The 22,221-nt window shown below is 59.1% G+C and overlaps 2 protein-coding genes and 1 non-coding gene across 10 annotated transcripts in view; 2 read left to right on the forward strand and 1 right to left on the reverse strand.

Annotated features, from left to right (window-relative positions):
- LOC103305723 (zinc finger protein 501-like) overlaps positions 1-22,221 on the reverse strand; it is a 262,606-nt gene that overhangs the window by 158,871 nt on the left and 81,514 nt on the right. The gene's annotated exons all lie outside the window — the stretch shown is intronic.
- Positions 6,311-6,384, forward strand: TRNAN-GUU (transfer RNA asparagine (anticodon GUU)). The gene has a single exon. It is a non-coding gene; the product is annotated as a tRNA-Asn (tRNA).
- The window catches only part of LOC122173270 (zinc finger protein OZF-like), a 113,602-nt gene continuing 107,020 nt past the window's right edge, over positions 15,640-22,221 (forward strand). Inside the window, exons 1-6 of one of the 4 annotated variants that reach the window (XM_065569440.1) lie at positions 15,640-16,504; positions 18,838-18,924; positions 19,456-19,677; positions 20,283-20,305; positions 21,648-21,763; positions 22,064-22,096. In XM_065569440.1, the coding sequence (XP_065425512.1) occupies positions 16,442-16,504; positions 18,838-18,924; positions 19,456-19,677; positions 20,283-20,305; positions 21,648-21,763; positions 22,064-22,096 (544 nt within the window). In that variant the 5' untranslated portion in view covers positions 15,640-16,441. The remainder of the gene's footprint in view (positions 16,505-18,837; positions 18,925-19,455; positions 19,678-20,282; positions 20,306-21,647; positions 21,764-22,063; positions 22,097-22,221) is intronic. The other 3 variants (XM_065569437.1, XM_065569438.1, XM_065569439.1) reach the window with 3 other exon arrangements.

Here is a 22,221-nt window from a genome sequence, read left to right on the forward strand (position 1 = left end):
TTTTTTTTTTGCTCGCCCCCCTACGTCTCAATATTTTAGCTCTCTGATCTGGTCACCCTAACACAACCACACACACACTTAGACACATTGGTCAGACACTGCCCAGATACACACTGCTCCCAGTTTCCCCTCGAGCCCTCGCCCTTCCCCCAGCCCCTGGGGCTCAGATGGTGCTGAGCCGGGTGGGGTGCAGGCCCCGGCTCCCACTGGCTCTGCTGGGCCTGGGCATCTCCAGCAGCCAGGCCTGCCCCTTCCCCTGACTGGGTTGCTGCTCCTTGCGATGCCCAGGGACCAGGGCAGGGAACTTGGGCTGGGGGCTGTGGTTATGGGGTATCCAGGGCACCAGTGAGGGGGTAGAATCACTGGGGCACCAGGGCTGTGCGGTTAGAGGGAGTGGGGAGTCGGGACTCTTGGGTTCCATTCCCCAAGAATCACAGGGGCAGGTGCACCAGGCACTGGGGCTGTGGGGTGCTCAGTATCTCAGGACCCTGCCCTGTGCCCACTCCCCCCACCCCCCCCAGATCCCTGCTCCACCCAGCTGCCCCACCCCAAATCCTCCACCCCCTCACCCCCCGCCCCCAAACTGCCTGGCCGGGCTCCACATAATGACACCCGAAGGGGAAGGAGACTCAGGGATTCTCAGCTCTGCCAGCAGCTGGATCCAGCTCTGAGGGGAACCCCAGGAGCTGGGGGAGCCGAGAACAGACCCCAGCCAGGGGGAAATGCAGAGGGAGGGTCACTGCGGATTGACCCCGGGAGCTGGGAGCAGAATCGGGCCTGGCCCCCCCCTGCACTCAGGGGGTGACTCCAGACTGACCCCGAGGCAGCTGAGATCATGATCTGGGTAAGAGAGCAAAAGGCAGATTGGAGGACAGCTGGAGCTCGGACTCCTGGGTTCTGTCCCAGGCTCTGGCAGAGGAGTGGGGGATAGTGATTTGAGCAGGGCGGCGAGAGGTTGGGAGTCAGGACAATGGACACATTACAGACAAAACCGTAACGCTGACAGTTCAGTTCGTGGCCAGCTGCTCTGCAAGCCATGGTTCTCCTCGGGGTCCAGGCGCCCTGGGGTTCATTCCCTGTTTCTTAGGATGTGGATTTCCCAGGGCCCCCTGGATGCAGGCCAAACCCTGGGGTGTGTCCATGGGAGTTGGGCACCCCCGAGGGAGATGAAGACCCCAACTTTACCTTTTATCTGCTCAGTTTCCCTGGCACAACGGGGCCCTGATCTCGGTCGGGGTAATGAGGCTTTAGGGGTATAATGGGCTGGCAGGGGGAGGCATTTGGGCTCAGGGGGATCCATGGAGGAGGCAGATCCCCACCCCGCGCTGTCTCCACCATCTCCCCCCTCTCCCCACTGCAGGTGGATCCAGTGACAGACACAGCCCTGGCCCCGAGGGGACCCTGCCCCTGGCTCTTCCTGACCCCTGTCCTGCTGGCCGCCGGCCTGGCCCATTTCAGACCACGTGACACCTACAAGCGGTTCGTGAGAGAACGTGTCGATTTCCCAAGACCAGCACCACCAATGACCAGATGCGGTGCCAGAACCTGACTGGCCCTTTCTGCAAACCCCCCCCCACACCCTCATCCAGCCCCACGTCCCGAGGCAGAGCCCAGAGCAGCCGGATCCCTGTGACCTGAGGCCAGGGAAGGCCCGTGTGCTTCGACACAGCCCTGTAGAGCCCAGGCGCTGGCCATGATCTGGGAGCAGGGGGTCCCCCTACCCCCACTTTGGCTCCTGGGCCGCCCCCTGTCTCTGGGGGCTCTCCTGCCCCATCCCTGCCCCACTGGGCAGCGCCCGCTAAGCATCTTCACAGGGACATTCAGCGGCTCCCCTTATCCCACAGGCCGGCAGCTTGGGACCTGGGGGGTGGATTTCCCACCCTGGGCACCCAGTTCCCATCCACATGAGTGAAAATCCGGGTGCCCAGCCCCCCAGCTGGCACTGAGACCCTCAGCCTGAGCCTGGTGCCCACCATACAGTACAGCCGCCCCCTCCCTCCACATCCATGGGGTACCGGGGGCAGGTTGTGGGGAGAAGATTGTCGCGGGGCGGGGGGGTCAGAAGCTGTCACTGAGATTTGTTTTCTTGCTGCTTCCTGCAATAAAACACTTTCCCGCCAATGCAGAACGAGTCGCTGTGTTCGGGGGCTGGGGGCATTTTCGGGCTCTCAATGGGGCCTATTTGCCTTGCTGAGCCTGATGCTGAGCCGGGGGTGTCAAGTCACACGGAAAAGCTCCAGGAAGAAACAAAACCCGCAGGGGGTGGGTGGGGTGTCCTGTTTAGGGGACGGACAATGGGGTCGGGGTGTCACGAGGGGACTGAGACACACCCTGGTCCTTCCCCGAGGAGACAAACCTCAGCTGGGCCTCTCTTTGGAAGGAGGCTCCCAGCCAGCCTGGCTGGACATCGCTGCAAAGGCTGCGGGTGGGAAACATCCTTAGTCAGGAACGTGTCCTCCTCGCTGGCTCTCGGCTCTCCCAGGGGGCTCTGGGGTTAGTTCCCAGGGAGCCATTGGCTTCCAGCACTTTTCCTTGGGACGTCCCAAATCGCTGTGAAATAAACTGCCCCTGGATTTCAATGTAACCCACACTGCTGCAGAGCGTCTGGGGGGCGTGAATCGAGAGGGACCGGGGGGAGCTGGGGGCCCCGTCCCTCTGCCAGCAGCAGGTCTGTGGATGCAGCGTGTGCCGTGGAGCCAGGGCCGGGGCACTGCAGGGGGACACTCGGCGGTTTGCGTGTGCCGGTTGCTCCAGAAGAACGGCCAGGCCAGGTCAGACCCACAGGCCAATGGCCTGTCTCTGACAGCAGCCAGGGCCAGATGGCCGGGGGGAATGGACAGACCAGGGCAATTATCGAGTGATCTGTCCCCTGCCGACCAGACCTGGCTTCTGCCCTCCCACAGAGGGACAGCGGTATCCGTATGGCCGAGAGGGGAGGGTTTGTGTCGCCCGTGCCTGGCAGAGCCAGGGAGCTGCCCCTGGCTGGCACAGACCCTCCCGCTAAGGGGCAGGTGCCGGCTCTGGGCACCCCGGGGAGGTGTCACCCCCGGGCATGGGGCAAAGTGGGAACAGAGGTGCACACAGCCCCTGGCATGAGGGTGAGTTGGGGACCCTGGTCTGGGGAGAGGACAGTGGGAGGCACATGGAGACCCTGGCAGGAAAGAGATTGGGGGGAGATGCAGGGGACCCGAAGTAGAGGGGCTGGGGCACCCATGGAGCTTGGGGGAGAACAGGGAGATGTGAGGAGCCCCTGCTGGGTGCCCTCATCTTGCCAGGACACACAGCTCTGCACCCAGGCGCATTCTGCTGGGACATTTTGCATCGCTTCCCTCAGCTCTAAAGCGCCTTGGGTGGGAAATTTTCCCACCTACACTCAGACAAGCCCCAGCACCGTCCCTCCGCCAGTTTCTCCAGCCTCAGCCCACGGGCCCCAGGGTTGTAAAACTGCCCCTGGGTGTGCAGGGTCCCCCACCCATCCCGGGGGAGAGCAGCCTACCCCAGACCACGGGGAGGGATCTAGCAACGACCCAACCACCAGCCAAACACCCGGTGAACCAGCGGGGCTGGGCAGTGCAGGACGGGCCCTCGGGCCCTGCGTGGGGCGGGGTGGGGCCGGTCCAGGCCGACAGGGTCATGAGCAGCCCCATTAGGGCCAGATCTGGGCCTGTCCCAGGACTGTGGGGGTGTCAAAGCCGCGAGCCCATGAGCACTGGTGGACACTGCAGGGTGAATGGGATACCCCTGTACCACGCCAGCCCGGCCTGCCCCGGATCCCCCTGGGCCCCGCCAGCCCCAGATCCCCCTGGGCCCCGCCAGCCCCGGATCCCCCTGGGCTCTGCCAGCCCGGCCTGCCCAGGATCCCACTCTCTGGCTATGATTTCTGCAAAACATCGCTCATTTTTCTGTTTTTCTGTTTCTATGTCCCTCTCCCAAAAGAAGCCAACAGAAAAGAATAAAACTCTAACCTCTCGGACTGTTTTCAGCCACCACTCTTGAGCGTCACTTCAAATCACTCCACCAGCGCTTCAAGTGCAAACTTCACTCCGAAGAACAAGCTGTGCGAACACCCAGCTAATGGCTGCGCCACCAGGACATCCCCAGGGTACAATCCGGTCAGGGCTGTTGAACTGCCATGGCCCCTTAGTTCTCTAGCCTGGTGCGCCTTTGACACTGCTCTGCTGTCAGGACATCCACTCCTGGCCTGGCCACACAGCCTTTAGCATGTGCAATCACGCCCTGCTAAGTACAGGAGCACTGTGACGAAGTGGGACTGTTCTTAATATTTCCTCTGAATCCTGTGTGGGTGCCTCAGTTTCCCCTATGCATTTCTTAAGTCTCCAGTGTGCATAAATGGCCGACACCCTGTATCCTGGCAACAAATGGCTGGGGGCCCTTCCCCCCTGCAAGGGGATAGCTAAAGGTGAACAAAGAGATCAGGTGACCTCCTGGCCCGGGAAAGAGACAAAGGCCAGAAAGGAAGGGCTGGAGGGGGTTTCAGTTTGGGGCTGGCTGGGGACGGGGAGCGAGTGCAGACGTGGGTGTCTAGCTTGCTGGGCCCCAGAATGGACCCGGCAGAGGGATCCAGTTCTCTATACCTACAAGCTCTGTTTTAGACCATGTTCCTGTCATCTAATAAACCTCTGTTTTCCCAGCTGGTTGAGAGTCACGTCTGGCTGCGGAGTTGGGAGGCAGGACCCTCTGGCTGCCCCAGGACCCCGCCTGGGCGGACTTGCTGTGGGAAGTGCACGGAGGGGCATAGGCTGAATGCTCCGAGGTCAGACCCGGGAAGGTGAAGCCGTGTATGCTGGGTTTATAACAGGATTCTACTCTCCCTCCTTCCTAATAAATACGAGGCCCTGAGGACGACTGAATTTCCTGTCAGGTTAGAGGCAGTGAAAGAGTTAAAATGACTAGACAATTCCTACAAAATCCATTATCTCCATGGCCCATCCAAAACCTCCTGCTGTAACCTCTGCTCAGTGTTACAAATAAGCTATGCCGAGAGACACCTCTACCAAACCTGTCCGCGGCCAGGACCCCCGTGGGCAGCCGTGTAGCCACAGACAGCCACAGGGGGCAGGCCAGTCTCCCCTCGGGAGCCGGCACCCACAGCCGACCTGGTTCCCCAACCCCAACACAACATCCCCTGGGTAGGGTGACCAGATAAGCAAGTGTAAGAAATCGGGACAGAGGGTGGGGGGGTAATAGGTGCCTATGTAAGAAAAAGCCCCCCAAATCGGGACTGTCCCTATAAAATCGGGACATCAGATCAATGGGGGTGGCCCCACGCCACCCCCAGAAGCGTCTGGCTGCTGGCATGTTTCTGCGGCCCCTGGGGAAAGGGAGGGGGGAGTAAGGCAGCTCCATGCGCTGCCCCCCGCCCCCAGCACTGTCCCCCGCAGCTCCCATTGGCTGGTTCCCAGCCAATGGGAGCTTTAGGGGCGGCGCTTGCAGGTGCAGGCAGCGCACGGAGACCCGCTGCCCCCCTCTCTCCCAGGAGCTACACGCACAGACATGCCAGCAGCCAGCTACCGACTGGGAGCCACTTGTGGTGAGCGCCTCTCAGCTGGAGTCTGCACCCCAACCCCCAGCCCAGAGCTCCCTCCCAGACCCCACACCCCCTCCCACACCCCAACATTCTGCCCAAGCCTAGAGCCTCCTCCTGCACCCAAATCCCCCCTGAGCCTGCACCCCTCAACCCCTCCTGCACCCAAATCTCCCCGCAGAGCCTGCACCCCTCAACCCCTCCTGCACCCAAATCCCCCCCAGAGCCTGCACCCCTCAACTCCTCCTGCACCCAAATCCCCTCCCCGAGCCTGCACCCCTCACTCCTTCTTGCACCCCAACACTCTGCCCCAGCCCAGAGCTCCCTCCTGCACCGTAATACCCCCAGAGCCTACACCCCTCATCCCATCCTGCACCAAAATCCCCCCCAGAGCCTACACCCCTCATCCCATCCTGCACCAAATCCCCCCCCCGAGCCTACACCCCTCATCCCATCCCGCACCCCAATCTTCTGAACCAGCCCAGAGCCCCCTCCTGCACCAAACTCCCCCCCAGAGCCTGCACCCCTCACTCCCTCCCACACCCCAACACTCTGCTCCGGCCCGGAGCCCACTCCTGCACCCAACTCCCCCCCAGAGCCTGCACCCCTGACTCCCTCCCACACCCCAACACTCTGCTCCGGCCCGGAGCCCACTCCTGCACCCAACTCCCCCCCAGAGCCTGCACCCAACTCCCTCCCGCACCCCAACACTCTGCTCCGGATGCGCAGGCTGCTCGGCAGCAGCCTTGGTAAGAGCAGACGTGCGTCTCTGTGGTGCAATGGGTCAGCATGTTTGGCTGTTAACTGAAAGGTTGGTGGTTCGAGCCCACCCAGGGGCGGTGATAACCCTGTGTTACTTCTTTGCTCCTCAGAACCTGCTGGGAGCCTCAAAAGCCCCCTTTGCTGCCTCAAAAATGTCCCTCTTGGCCTCAGTGGTTTCAGTTGCTGGCCTGAAGAGTGCACTGGATGCAGCTCAGAAACCCGTCTCCCAGCAGCCATGCCGGGGGCTTGGGCTTAACCCTCAAGGCCGAGCGCAAAACCTTCAGCCGGGCACATTTCGCTCCCTTCCCGCCTCCGCCCAAGGGAGAAATGGCCGAGACACGCCGGCTCAAAGACGCCTCCCTCCCTGTTGGCTGCACAAAGCTCTTGGCCTGCCTCCTGCCTGGTCAGGGAAGCGCAGCCATGCTGCCCACGCCTGGGTCATGTCCGCAGCCTGGCCCGCCCCGGCAGACGCAGCGCAGAGCCATGGGAGTCAATGGCAGGTGGTGTCAGGGCCGCGTAACCCGCCCTCCCGGTGCTCCGGGGCTGGGTAAGCTGAGGCTGGGGGTGCAATGGGGGCCGGGCACTAGCCTGGGGCGGGAGCTGGCCGCTGCAGTGGGGTGGGGCTCTGGGTTCTAGCGGGGTTAGTGGAAGGGGCGGGGCCTCGGGCACAGGGGGCGGGGCAGGGCAGGGGGTTCATCTCCCCCAGCTGGCGGTTCGCGCCCCGCCCATGGTGTTGCAATGAAAGAGGCTGCCCAGTCTGCACTTGTAGGGAGGTTCCCCCACTACGTGGCCGCGCAGAGGCTGCAGGAGACAGGCAGGTGGCAGCAGAGGAAGTGGCGACACAGGAGTGAACAGTGCAGTAGTGAACAGTGAACAGTGCAGTAGTGAACAGGGCAAACCGAGAGCCGGGTGAGGGAGCGTCAGCAGCAGAAGCTGAGGTATCGCTCGATGCCTTCCCCTCCCTCCCTCACCTCTGGGGTCTTCACTGCCCAAGGAGAGTGGGGGTTCGGTGGAAGGAGAGCAGAGGGGTCTGTTAAAGGAACATTGGATTGACCTGTCACCCCGCAAGGTGAGAAACTGAGGCGCAGGACACTGCCCGGCGTACTCGGGGGTGGGAGTTTTGCTTATGAGCGTAGATTTGAATTTACGATCGTTGATTTGAGTTAACTGTGATTCATCGACAGCCCTAATTTTTCCTATATTAATTAAACCCATCACTTTATTTACTAAAAATCAGTGTCACTTCATGTGTCTCTCTCCTAGCAAGAATGAATTGAATGTTGTGACTTTCTGGAAAATGCAGCAAGATTTAATGTGGGAATTCAGTCTCTGTGTTTGTGAATTGATGTTTTTCTCTCACAGGTCATTGCACTGAAATACTAAGAGAGATCTAAGGGCTGATGTACGCTGGACACTGAACTGGCATAGGGACGTCTCTCCGGGTGTGAAAAGCCACCCGCCTAACCAATGTAGTTCAGCTGACCTAAGCCCTGGCATGAATAGTGCTGGGTGGATGGAAGAAGTCTTCTGTCAATCTGGCTACTACAGCGATGGGAAAACCGCTCCAATCACCGTAGCGAATGTCTACTCCAAAGTGCTACAGCCGTGTTTTAAGTGTAGACAGCCTAAGGGCAGGTCTACACTACGGGGCTAAGTCGACCTAAGTTATGCAACTCCAGCTACATGGAATTGACTTCTTGGTTGCTGAGAAGAGAGTCAGGCCGGTTCTCTGGGCACCAGAACTTCCAGCATCTTCCCAGCCCAACCCAGGCTGCTGCCCTGCCCCAGCCTCTGCCCCACTGGGGCCCTGCATTGTGAATCTAGAGCAGCATTTCTCAACTTCAGCCACCAGGGGCTTTTCCTGCAGCCAGGACAGACTCCTGGGCAGAGATGCAGGTCGGGGGGGAAGCAGCAGCCCCTCTCTGCAGCATCCAGCTGTTGCTCCAGGATGCACTGCCTGGGTGTTTGCTGGCGCTAGCAGCAGGGGATCGGCATCATGTACCGCCCAGCCTCCTGGGGGCTCCAGGCAGCACATCTGCAGGCATGTGGGGCTGGGGTGTTCTTGATGGGGTAGGAACCTTCAACTCCGCAGGCAGCTGGTGAGGTCCCAACTCACCTACCAGGGGCTGAGAGGCTCTGGGGGAAGACTTTGGGCTTCAGCTTGCCAGGGCTTCAGCTTGCCAGGGCTCCAGGAGTGGGCTTGGGGCTTCAGTGCCCCCCCACCCTCGCATCAGCCCCGGGGGCTCTGGGCATCAGCCTACCCACCTCCGCCCCTCCCCAGCTCCAGCCACAGGACTTCAGCAGTGGGCTCTGGGCTTCAGGCTACAACCCCCGGGGCAGTGGGGCTCCGGCTTGGGAAAATTGTCAGAGTGGCCACCAGCAAGAGTTGGTGGCCGCACTCTGACGCCACCAAAAAAATTGTTGATGACCCCCTGCTCCAGAGCAGGGCTGGCTTTAGGCCAATTCAGCTGAATTGGGCCCCGCGCCAAGAGGGCCCCCGCGCCGCAGCTCTCCACCCCCCCCAGCTCATTTCCCCCTCCTCCCCACCCCTGAACGCTCCGCCCCCTGCTCCTCCCCCACCCCTGCTTCCCGCAAATCAGAGGTTCGTGGGAAGTCTGAAAAGAAGCAGGGGAGGGCACGCAGCAGCAGGTAAGCTGAGTCAGGGGTGTGGGAGGGGGATGTGAGAAGCGCTCCGGGGAGGCGCGGCGCGGCCCAGTCCGGCCCCGGCCGAGCACCTCCGGCCCCAGCAGCTCTGGCCCCGGGGCGCCGGCCCTGGTTCTGGCCGAGCGCGCCAGCCCAGCCCGCTCCGCTCGGCTCCGTTCCGGCCCAGCGGCTCCGGGCCAGACCCAAGCCCCACTACCCCGGCTGGAGCTCCGGCCGGCGCACAGCCCGATTCCTGGGGGCGGGGCTTGCAGCAAACCACACCCCCCAGGAATCGGGCCCCGCTCTTGCTAAAGCCGGCCCTGCCTGCCTGGGCCAGGGGTTTTGCGCCTCAGTCTTGAGCTTAATGTCAATTCAACGCCCCCCCCCCCAATTTTGCTCCTCAGCCCCCATCCTAACCCTGCCTCCACCTGCTTCAGCCTGTCAATTTCCTGCCCCTGCTCAGACCCTGGCCACCCCCCTGCTCCAATTTGCCCCTTTCTAACCCCTGTAGAAAGCAGCCAGACTCTGATGGCAAGGAAGGGCAGGGAGAAGGGCAGGGTGGGGGCCGTGGCGTCAGCAGAGGTGACTGAGCATGCTCAGTACAACCGAGGTAGGAAATTTTGCCAGAGAGCAGATTGTTACACCCCCAACCCACTCCAGACATTCCCAAAGCTCCAGCCCCAGCCCCCCAAGCTCCCGCAGGGCCAGAGCTCAACATGGACCCTCCCCCCCCCGCCGAACATCCCCCCCAAAGTCCCGGCTCTGCCCCCCCACCGAACATCCCCCCGACCCCCAGCTCTGCCCCCCCCCCACCGAACATCCCCTGGACCCCCCCAGCTCTGCCCCCCCACAAACGAACATCCTCCCAACCCCCAGCTCTGCCCCCCCAACCGAACATCCCCCCGACCTCCCAGCTCTGCCCCCCACAAATATCCCCCCAACCTCCCAGCTCTGCCCCCCACGAACATCCCCCCAACCTCCCAGCTCTGCCCCCCCACAAACGAACACCCTCCCGACCCCCTAGCTCTGCCCCCCACGAATATCCCCCCAACCTCCCAGCTCTGCCCCCCACCATACATCCCCCCCACCTCCCAGCACCTCTACTACCCCCAACACCAACCGGTCCCCCCACCCCGGCTCTGTCTGAGGTGTCCGCCCCACGGGTGTCGCTGCGCCCCCGGACCCGGCCATGGCCCTGCTGCAAACGCACAAAGGGACCGGGCCGGGGTCGGGGGGGGGGGGGGGGGGAGCAGGAAGGGGGGGCGGTGTATCAGCACAAAACGCAACCCTCCCCTTTTGCAACTGGGAGCGGTTTCTGCCACGCAGCGTAGCAGTTTGGTAAACTGTTTGTTAACTTGCTACCGCCTGTCCATGGGGTTGCGAATCAGGAGGGGATGGGGTATGTGGTCAAAAACGATCCCGATCTGCTTCCTGACCGGAGTGGCCCCTTTCATTGAATTTGTGAAACGGGAGATAGGGTTTGTGGGTATGGAGCGTGCCCCTGAGCCCAAGGTGAGACCACAGTGGCCCCTTTTCATTTTTTCCACTGGCTTCTCCTTGCTTAGTTCCAATAACTGGGCTAATCATAGGTTTCAGAGTAGCAGCCGTGTTAGTCTGTATCCGCAAAAAGAAGAACAGGAGTACTTGTGGCACCTTAGAGACTAACAAATTTATTAGAGCATAAGCTTTCGTGGACTACAGCCCACTTCTTATATGCATCCGAAGAAGTGGGCTGTAGTCCACGAAAGCTTATGCTCTAATAAATTTGTTAGTCTCTAAGGTGCCACAAGTACTCCTGTTCTTCTTTTTGTGGGCTAATCATGCACCTGTCACTGGTCCAGGGATGGTTGCAAAACGGGAGGGATGGGGTTTGTGGTCGAAAACACTCACGGTCTGCTTCCTCTGGGGGATGGTTGCAAAACGGGAGGGATGGGGTTGTGGTGGAAAACACTCACGGTCTGCTTCCTCTCGGGGGGGGGGGGATGGTTGCAAAACGGGAGGGATGGGGTTTGTGGTCAAAAACACTCAAGGTCTGCTTCCTCTGGGGGGATGGTTGCAAAACGGGAGGGATGGGGTTTGTGGTGGAAAACACTGACGGTCTGCTTCCTCTGGGGATGGTTGCAAAATGGGAGGGATGGGGTTTTGTTCAAGCGGGTGTGTGTGTGTGTGTGTGTCTTGCAGACTGGATACTGTGCCCTGATTCCCCAAGAAGATGGTTATTATCTGTGACTGCAGAGATCTTAACACAGCATTGAGCATAAAATGAGCTTTAACAATATGTTGTGACTACTTCCATTAAAGAAATCCAGTCCACCTTGGTTTAGGAGAGAGACCACTGATTGACCAATAAGAATCGGTTGTTGCAGATCCCCATAGTGCAATTTTTTTTTCTTTTCCATTGTCAGTGCAGCTTTTATTTTAGTGAGTTTTGCACACAGATGCAGAAATGTGGACTTGCACATCCAAAAGTTCTGCAGCCACTGGTCATGAGCCCAAGCCTTCGTTGTTTCAGAAGATTTTTTGCCCTTGGGAAGGATGTAAGATGACACCATATAATACACTTACTGAATATTTGTGAATCAGCTTCTACACACAAGTCCAGCACACAGGCCTTGCTGTCTTTTCACTGCAGTCCTTGATCTTGCTGACAAATCTGTAGAGAATTACTGGAACCATAAACTCCCTGAACATTAAATCTCACCAAATGAGGGTCAATCCATCCTCATCATTATATCTACTCATTATACTCCACACCCGTACATAGCCACTATATGAACTTCATACCCTCATATCTCAATGCCTGTACTTTGACCCATCAACCTTTTACCCCCAATCGGGGATATTGCAGATTATGTATTCCTTATGCCACCTGATTTTAAACCAAACTTTGCACCATCGATAATTCTGTACAGTATTCCCTGATAACCATAAACTTCTATGCTCAAACTCTGTTCACTTTTTTTTTTTAAATCATCTTAATAAAAATTTTAAATCTGTTGAAACTGGTCTAGGTCTAGGCGAGAGAATGTCTCAGGGCCGGGGGGGGGGAGGGGAGTGGTGCAATTTGCCCGGGGGCCCCACAGGGGCTGCCATGAATATGTTGGAGGCTCCCCCTGCATCCGTCTTCCCCCATCCCCCGGCGTCCCAGTGCGCCGTGTCCGGGAGCGGCCCTGGCGCACTGCAGCTAAGCAGCTGGTATACATACCATTAAAGCATTTAATGTTTTTAAATAATGTATTTAGTGTATTTTCAAATTATTACAAAGCAAAGCAATTTTTGGGGCCCCTTCCATAAAAAGAAGTTGCAATATTCTAGTAACATGTATTTGGAAATGTAAAAAATAACCAGTGAAATACATTCAAAAATTAATCTGTAATAATTTGAAAATACACTAAATCCAGCATTTGAAAACATTAAATGCTTTAATGGGATGTAGACATTTGCAGTTACATAATGGGCTGTCGCTGGGTGATGGTGATGGTTGGTGCAAATGGGCTGTCGCTGCCTGGGGGTGGTGCTGCTGTTGCCCAGGGCTCCGGGGGCAGCTGGGCTCTGGGTTGGGGGGCACCCGGCTCACAGGGGCTGGGCTCAGGGATGTGGGGAGATGGGGTCAGGGGGTGTCCGGCTCAGAGGGGCTGGGCTCCGAGCTGGTTGTTTGGGCTGTGGAGGGGATGGATGGGGTCTGGAGGTGTCCGGCTCAGAGGGGCTGGGCTCGGAGCTGGGGGTCATGGCTGTGGGGGGATGGGGTCAGGGGGTTGTCCGGCCCCTCCCTTACCATGCTGCTTACCCCCTCTACCGGAGCCTCAGCGTGCCACATCCAGGACGCCGGGGGATGGGATGGGGGAAGACGGAAGTGTGGGGAGTCTCCGACATACTCCGGGCCTGGGGCAAATTGCCCCACTTGCCGCCCCCCCCAGGCGGACCTGCTGAATAGTGGTGACTGGGAATGGGCCGGGGGGGGGGGGGGGGGGGAGTGTAGCAGATGACAATTTGAGGTGAATATTCTCTTGGCCAGATTCTACTGGGTTTATGGTGCTTTGTGCTATGGACTGGAGTGAATAACCAAGAATCTGGTTAATAATTATTCTCTAAATTCAGCTTTCTTCTTTCTCTCTCTGTGAATTATCACTAATTCAAAATAGTGGTGTGCAAGTTGACTGGATAATGATAATAGCATAATCTCTTGTTAGAACATTGTAAACCCTACTACCTGATTTTTATATAATACACTCACTATACATAATACAAGAAATCCCTGATGTTAGAACCTGGCTATGCCGCTGCTGTAGGGAGCTCATCACCCAGCAGCTGGGGGCCACCATGTGGGCTCGGCAGGGCTGCTGGCCATGGGGCCAATGGGTGTGGGTGGGATCTCAGGAGTCATGTCCCAGGGATATGCCCCACTCCCCAGCACTGCTCCAGCTCTGAGCTGTCTCCACTGCCTGGGACCTGTGGGGCCCCACCTGCCTCCCCAGGGAAAGAGCCACCTGGGATTGGTGCAGAGGCTGGGCCAGTCTCAGCCAGTCCCAGAGGACGGCTGGGGGAGGGGGAGAGTGTGGGAGGCTCAGCTGGGTCCTGCCAGGCATGTGAGTCCTGAGGGAGCCTGGCCCGGGTAGGCCCTGCTCCTGCTCCAGCCTGGCTGACTGCACCCCCAAGGGCCGGAGTTATCCTGCCCCAGGACAAGCTCTGGCTGCGCTGCCAGCTCAGCCTGGCAGACACAGTCACCTCCCATCAGGGCCAGGTATTGTGGCTGGGGGTTAGGGTGTGGGAGAGTAGGTCTCTAGTGGGTCTGGGGGGGTGCTGTGCAGTGGGGGGTGGGGAGATCTGTGTGTGTTGGGGCACTGGGAAGTGTGCAGGGGTCTGGGTGGGGCACTGTGCAGTTGTGGCAGTGGGGCGGTGGGGGGCACTGGGCAGTGAGGGAATCTGTGGGGGGGCTCTGGGCGGGGAGGGGCAGGGCACTGTGCAGTTGTGGGAGGGCTGTGGGGGGTCTACAGCTAGGGGGCACTGGGCAGTGAGAGGATCTGGGGGGGGTTCGGAGTGGTCTGTGGGAGGGCACTGGGCATGGGGGTTTGTGGGGGTCTTTTCACGTATTCACACACAAAAACGTGAAACAGCGCGCCTCAATTGTCCAATAGATCAATTTGGCACATTAGCCAGGAGGAAGCAGACCGTGAGTGTTTTTGACCACAAACCCCATCCCTCCTGATTCGCAACCCCATGGACCAGTGACAGGTGCATGAGCAGACAAGTCATTGGAAATAAGGAAGGCGGAAGCCAGTGGAAAAAATGAAAGGGGCCACTCTGGTATGACCTTGGGCTCAGGGGCATGCTAGCCAGGAGGAAGCAGATCGATGAAAGGGGCCACTCTGGTCTCACCTTGGGCTCAGGGGCATGCTACATACCCCCAAAGCTTACCTCCCTTTTCACGGACTCACACACAAATACGTGAAACAGCGCGCCTCAATCGTACAATAGATCAATTTGTCACATTAGCCAGGAGGAAGCAGATCAACCAAAGGGGCCACTCTGGTATCACCTTGGGGTCATGGGCCCGCCCCGAAGGGGAAGAAGCATGATGGGAGCACAGGGCCGGGCTGGCCAGTGTGCGTCTGGCAGCTCCCAGTTTGTAAACAGTGCCATTGTACTGGGCTGGGTGGAGCAGGGTTGTCCCTGCCGTGCCATGACCCATCTCCCATTGCCCCTGGCCAGCCCGTCGCTCTGAGGACTCTGCCCCCCATGCCCCATGTCCCCATTTCCCCCCTTGGGGACCACAAATATGTTTAGCACCAGGCCCACAAAAAGTTAATCCAGCCCTTTTTGGGGTGCAGGCTCTGGGATGGAGTTGGGGTGCAGGAGGGTTGCAGGCTATGGGTAGTTTGAGTGAGGGGTGCAGGCTCTGACCTGGGGCATGGGATTGGGGTACAGGAGGGGGTGCAGACATGTGGGCTCTGGGAGGGAGTTAGCAACTCAGCACGTTATATAAGAGAAATGAGCTGCAGTGATTTCATATAGGCATAGAAACTGATAGAAGACACTTTTACATATTCAAAATGTGAGAGGCAGAGTTGGAGGGAGGGAGTGTCTGTACAATATTTCACCGCATTCAGTCTCCTGGCTGGATCAGTAACGTAGCCGTGTACAGGGCCGCCCAGAGGATTCAGGGGGCCTGGGGCAAAGCAATTTTGGGGGCCCCTTCCATAAAAAAAGTTGCAATACTATAGTAACATGTATTTTGAAATGTAAAAAATAACCAGTGACATACATTCAAAAATTAATTTGTAATAATTTGAAAATACACTAAATACATTATTTAAAAACATTAAATGCTTTAATGGTATGTATACATTTGCAATTACATAATGGGCTGTTGCTGGGTGATGGTGATGGTTAGGATGGGGTCGGGGGGGTACCCCACCCCTTACCATGGCGCTTACCCCCTCTCCTGGAGCCTCAGCGTGCTGCGACCAGGAGCAGCCCCGGACAGCGTTGGAGCCACCGCGCTGCAGTGCGCCAGGGCCGCTCCCGGACGCGGCACGCTGAGACACCGGGGGAAGACGGAGGCGGGGGCAGCCTCCGACATATTCGTGGGGGCCCCTGCGGAAAATTGCCCCACTTGCCCCCCCCCCCGTCTGGGTGGCCCTGGCCCTGCAACACTTGTATAGGATAGAGAGGAGCTGCAGTGATTAAGCTTTGACAGGCTAGGAATTGGAGGCCTGTGCCTTTAAGACCCCAGCCCCAGGAACCCGCCCCCTGCTCCGAGGCTGACATGCAGCGTCCCTGTGAGAACAACAAAAACAGCCTCTGCCCCCCCACACCCCTAGATTAGCGAGCACAGTGGGTGGCTCATCCCACAGGGTCACTGTTCCCCCCTCCCCCTCCCTAAACGGGGGTTTTGTACCCGCACGGGGTCTGGCAGTGTCTCCCCCCCGGCTTAACCCCGGCTCTCACCCCCCACCACCGATTTTTGCCCTTCAGCCCCTCTTCTGCCGCTAGCTACAGTAGCTTGAACCCCCCAGGCCAGTAAAATTCTGCCCCCTGCTCAGACCCTGACAGCCCCCCGCTGCGATTTGCCCCCCCTTAATCCTTTTAAACCCCCCCAAAGAGGAGGCGGCAAATCGTAAGTAGAAGTAAGGGCAGAGAGAGGGCAGAGAGAGGGCAGTGGCTACAGCGAAGGTTACTGGGCATGCTCAGTTCGAGTGAGCCTGCTCAGTACACCCAAAGTAGCAAAACGGGAGCGAGAGCACTTTGTCCTCCTCTGGCCTAGCCCGCCCCCGCGTGGTAACCCCAGTTCTACCCCCCAGACTGTCACGTGTCCCCCCACCCCAGCCGACCGTGGGCACCTGCCCCTCTCGCTCGGGGTCTCCTGCAGCTGGGCTCCCCGGGTGTCCCGCCCGCCTGCGTGGGGGCCGGGCCAGGCCCGGAGAGGAGCCGCCCCTTTCTGCCCCCCCCCCCCCCCCCGGCCCGGCCCCTTTGTGTGTTTGCAGCGGGGCCATGGCCGGGCCCGGGAGCCCAGCGCGGGGGCTGCTCCGGCCCTGCAGCCCGCGGGGCAGCGCGGTGGGTCCGGGGGCGGCGTGGGGCGGGGAAACGCGGGGAGGGGCCCGGAGCCCAGCTCGGCTGCGGAGCTCGGAGCCCAGGCGGGGCCCGGGAGCGAGGGGAGGGGCCTGCGAGTCAGAGCCTGGGTGGGGGGACCGGCTGGAGCTGGGGGTGGTGGGGCTGCTGGGGCCTGTTTGGAGCGGGGAGTTTGGGAGGAGCAGGACTGGGGTCGGGGGGATGTTCGGTGGGGGGCAGAGCTGGGAGGTGGGGGGATGTTCGGTGGGGGGCAGAGCTGGGGGGTCGGGGAGATGTTCGGTTGGGGGGGCAGAGCTGGGAGGCGGGGGGATGTTCGGGTGGGGGGCAGAGCTGGGAGGCGGGGGGATGTTCGGGTGGGGGGCAGAGCTGGGAGGCGGGGGGATGTTCGGGTGGGGGGCAGAGCTGGGGGTTTGGGGGATGTTCGTTGGGGGGGGCAGAGCTGGGAGGTCCGGGGGGATGTTCGGTGGGGGGGGCAGAGCTGGGAGGTCCGGGGGGATGTTCGGTGGGGGGCAGAGCTGGGAGGTGGGGGGATGTTTGGTGGGGGGGCAGAGCTGGGGGTTTGGGGGATGTTCGTTGGGGGGGGCAGAGCTGGGAGGTCCGGGGGATGTTCGGTGGGGGGGGGCAGAGCTGGGAGGTCCGGGGGGATGTTCGGTGGGGGGGCAGAGCTGGGAGGTCCGGGGGGATGTTTGGTGGGGGGGCAGAGCTGGGGGTTTGGGGGATGTTCGTTGGGGGGGCAGAGCTGGGAGGTCCGGGGGATGTTCGGTGGGGGGGGGCAGAGCTGGGAGGTGGGGGGATGTTCGGTGGGGGGGCAGAGCCGGGACTTTGGGGGGGATGTTAGGCGGGGGGGGGGGAGGGTCCATGTTGAGCTCTGGCCCTGCGGGAGCTTGGGGGGCTGGGGCTGGAGCTTTGGGAATGTCTGGAGTGGGTTGGGGGTGTAACAATCTGCTCTCTGGCAACATTTCCTACCTCGGTTGTACTGAGCATGCTCAGTCACCTCTGCTGAAGCCACGGCCCCCACCCTGCCCTTCCTTACCATCGGAGTCTGTGTACTGCTTTTTACAGGGGCTAAAAAGGGGCAAATCGGAGGAGGGGCTGTCCAGGGTCTGAGCAGGGGGTGGAAATTGACAGGGTAAAGCAGCTGGAGGCAGGGTTAGGAGAGGGGCTGAGGGACAAAATGGGTGAGGGGGAAGAAGAATTGGAGTTAAGTTCAAGGCTGAGGCTCTGCCAGAGGGTAAACTCCAGGCCCAGGCAGGAGTAGAGGGGGGGAACAGTGTCCCCAGTGTTTGTAAAAATAGGGTGGAGGGGGGGCAGAGGGGCTTTTTTATTTCCCTTCCCCCAGACAGCACCTCTCAGCATGGGCTTCCCAGGACTGGGTTCTTAAAGACACAGGGCATCCCAATGCCTAGTCACTGCCGCTCCTCTCTGTCTGTGTCACCTACTGAGGTGCTGTAGGAGACTTGATTCAGTGAAATATTTTCCATACGCCCCCCTCAGAAACAGAGAATCCCTTATCAGTGAATCTGCCTGCATAGAGTCTCGTAGCCATTCACCGATTTCTCATATTGGCTGCTTGGATTCCTTGAGTGACGCTCCCTTCCTTGGAATCCATTTTCAACATCCATTGGCTCCTTTTCATGGGTTACTTTTTAAATACTGTTTTAATTACTCTTAGCACGTCATCATGTACCCGTGTTATCACTGTGCACATACATGTCTTTGTGCTATTTCATTTATATTTTAATCTCAAATACTCCTCGGAAGTCTGTATAAGTAGGGATGTTGCTAGTAGTGGCAATGACATCTGTGTTTCTAGCATTGCAATTGCTGTGGTTCTTTACTGTGATTTCTAATTTGGTGCCGGTGATGGCCAAAGTAGGGCCCACGGGCCATATGCAACCCATAGCGTTCCACAATGTCAGAGGTGTCAGTCTGCGACAGAGGTGCCCCCAATTTGCTCCCTGTGCACCAGAAGCCGGGAAAGCGGAGAGGTAGCCAGTTGGGGCAAGTCAGCAAATAAGCACAATCGTACTGATGAGTAACGGCTACTGGTAGCGAATGATGTTAGATCACCGTTTTTTCTGTTGGGGGTTGTGCTGCACCCCCGTCACTTCACCAGGGGGTTCTGTGTTTTCTCGGGAAAACGTGGTCCCCCCCACTTTCACCATCGCCTCCCACATCATCCTCGCTGAGGTTGAATTAGAGCTGGAAAAAAGGTCTCAGGGAGTCCCAGGGGCTCTGAAGGGCAGGACAGGCCCTGAAATCTGGCAGCTGGGAGGTGGTTTGCAGCGGCGTGTAACCCCCTCCCCTGCTTCTTCCAGGAGCCCCCACCAGAGCACCCAGCCCCTCTGCCGGACGACGGAGAAGCCGCCAAAGCCAAGGAGCAGCAGCAAAGCGAGGAGCTGCTGGTAGGTGCCCAGGACCCCCTGCCCCTCAGGTTCGCCTGGAGTCCCAGAGCCCTGAGTGTCGGTGAATGCAGGGCCCGGCCTGCCAGCCTCAGCCGGGGACCCATCCCCACGGGAGCCCCGGGAGAGGCAGGGTCAGGCACGGGGGTGACATGATGCCCTTAGGGGGCAGGAGGCTGCTGGGCAGGAGAGGGTCAGTCTGTGTGAGCCCAGAGCCCCTGCCCACGGCTGGCTGCACGTCACAGCGACCGGGGATCCTTTCTAGCGCCCGGGGGGAAGGAGATGAAATGTGGGCTGCAGAGATGGAGGGTTTGGCCCAGGGCAATCTGATGAGGTTTTGGGGAGAACAGTCCCCCCCTGTGAGCGATGTACAGCTCACCCCTGCCCTGATCTGTCCTCCCTTTCTGGGGTAAATAAACTTCCCATCACCCAGCGCAAGAGGTCCCATGCTCTGGTAAATAACTCCCCCACCCGCCGGGAGGTGTATTTATGGTTCTCCCCCGGTACCGATCCGCCCTCTCCCTGTGGCTGCAGAAACAGACGGCAGCCGAGAGGCGGAAGATCGTCTGGGAGTGGCAGGAGCTGCGAGGGTTTCTGGAGGAGCAGGAGCAGCGGCTGCTGGCCCGGCTGGAAGAGCTCGAGAGAGCCATTGCCCAGAGAAGGGATGAGGGCGTCTGCAGCCTGTCCTGGGAGATTTCCCTGCTCAGTGAGAGGGGAGAAGAGAAGGGGCAGCAGCCGCTGAGCCAGTCCCTGCAGGTCAGGCTGTCATTGCAATGATCATACGCAGCGTTTCTGTAGGCGCTTCTGAGCCCCAGACCCTAAAGCACTTTACAAAGGGGGTCAAGGGCATTATCCCTATGGGACAAAGGGGGAAAGTGAGGCAGAGGGAGGGACAGAGCCCGAGGTCAAATAATGAGTCTGTGGCAGCACCAGGGATGGCTCCTGGATGCTGCCAACCCCGAGACCTTCTCTCCTCTCCTGGAAATGTCTGTAAATCCCCTCCCCCATGCTGAGGCCCCGCTCACACCAGGTTAATGGGTTACTGGAGCCAGGGGGCTTGTGGGGCTCTCAGCCCTGGGGGGAATTTGACTCTCAGGGCAGAGAAACATTTTCTCCCTGTAAAGTGCCTGGGGAGACATTTTCCCCCTGTGGCCACCTCCCAGCAGAGGTTGCTGGGGCCGCTGAGAGCCACTGTCCCGGCTGGGGGGGATGGGGGAGATGCCGCTGCTGTCTGCACAAGAACCCGAGTGTCTGAAATTCCCCTAAATCCCAGAGGTTCCCTGGTGATACCCTGCAGAGCAGGAGGCTCCTGCAGCCTGGGACAAGTCCTCTGACGGCCTCGTCTTTCTCTCCCTCTCTAGGGTGCCGGGAGCTGTGGGGGCAGGTAAGTCCTTGGCTCTGTCTCACTCCCCTTTGGTGTGTTAGGTCTGGTAACTGCACTGAATACGGAGCTTCCCCCAGCCCCCGCAGTGTGACGCTGGCTTGGAGCCTGTGAATCTGTCTCCCCTAGCGGCTGCCTCAGCAAGGGGCGGACCCTGTTACTCTCGGACAGCTGATACGGTCCCACCAGGGCTGTCAGACGTATGGGCCAGACTGGGCCTGTCTGACGTATTTATGTGGTCACATCACATGTTCAGAGTGTTCAGAATCTCAGCTTTCAGTTTATTTTTTTTAAAGTAAGTTTCTAACCCTCCTGGTTGCAAAGAAACCCTCCCAAATGGACACAAGGAGCCAGCATTGCCTTCCTGAGTCTGCAGACAGCCTGAAACCGCAGCTCAGAGGGGTGTGAATGCCCTTGGCCTCCGTTGATCTCATTGAAGTGCCAACGCTTTGGTGACAACATTCCCTGGCTGATCGCTTGAGGAGGTGGAATCAGGAGGGGGCAGGAATGAAGCCATAGAGAGGCAGGAATAGGGGATTGCTTTGTGGGGGACAGAGGAGAGACACAAGGACAAGGAAGCAAGAGATAAATAGAGGGAGGATGGTGGGAAAGGAAGACAAGGAAAGGGGAGAAATAGCAGGGGCCATACAGGGGTGTGTGCGAGGGGAGCTATTTTCCCGTGGAGTGATATTGATTGTGACAGTAAAGGACTTTATAAATAACACTGTTATTTCCTGCTCAACGGGCAGCGTCTCCTCTGGTTCTTTGCGCCTGGGTGTCCCACCGAGAGCAGTGGGTGTCCTGCTGTGAAGGGAGGTGGGGGACAGAGTCCAAAATTGATGCCCTGGGCCACTGTCCATAACAGAAAGTGGAAGACAGCTTCTCCTCCAAAGGAGCTGGACACCCCAGGGTTACTGCTTCCGCGGAAGGGCTCAGGGCTTTTGGTGTTTAAGGGCCCACGTTCATTCCCTGCTGAAGACCTGGGCTCTGTCTGAGCAGGTGGGACCTGCCCCCTGGTCTGTGTCTGCGTCTCCTCCCTTTCCACGTAATCCCAGTGCTGGTGCCCCTTGTTGCTGGAATATTCCAGGGTGGGAGGTGGCTCTGCTCCCCACAGAACCAGAGCATCCTGGAGAAAGCTCCTGAACCTGTGTCTGTTCCTTGCCCCAATGTTTCCCCGTGTCCCATCTCTCTGGCCCATGGCGAGCACAGGGCTGAAGGCAGGTGACTCACCATAACAGTGACTATCTCAGGCTACAAAGCTCAGATCCAGGGTTCCTGGAGTTTGGGGGTTGCTGGGGCTCAGGGTCTGGGGATCGGGCCTATTTGTCACCCCTCCTTTCCCCAGCAGGGAGGATGGGACGTTTCAGAAGCCAGAGCTGGGGTTTTTGGAGCTGGAGAAGAGACTCAGCGATTTCTTTCTGAAAAGTGCCATGCTCCAGGAGGTGCTGCTGGGATTCAAAGGTGAATTGGAGTCTGGGGGTGGTGTCTCCTCTGGTTAGAGCTACCCTCACCCTGGGGAGGAGTTGGGGACTCTAGTGATGTCACTGATCCTCGGCTCCATCTCACAGCCCAGCTCAGCGAGTCGTCCTTCCCCATGGAGCAGCCCTGTGGGGCTGGCTCTGTCTGCAGCGGCTGCGTTATCGGCCTCTCATCTCTGTCACCATCTCGTAGTTAACAGCAGTTACATTAATAACCAATGGGGATTGCTCCACGAATGCGAGGGCCTGAATTCTCACCTCTCCTGTCTTCTCCTTCCCCTAGAGACGCTGCGACTGGAGCTGGGGAGCGACACAGGTACGTGTCTGTCTCTGACGGGCCATGGGGAGATTTCAGACCAATAACCATGTTAGCGACAGGGCATCACGGCCTCCAGCCCCCATGTGCACCTGGAAGCTGTGGAAGAATGTGAAACCGGGTGA

This window comes from Chrysemys picta, chromosome 16 (genome assembly GCF_011386835.1).
Source record: "Chrysemys picta bellii isolate R12L10 chromosome 16, ASM1138683v2, whole genome shotgun sequence".
Lineage (NCBI taxonomy): Eukaryota > Metazoa > Chordata > Testudines > Emydidae > Chrysemys > Chrysemys picta.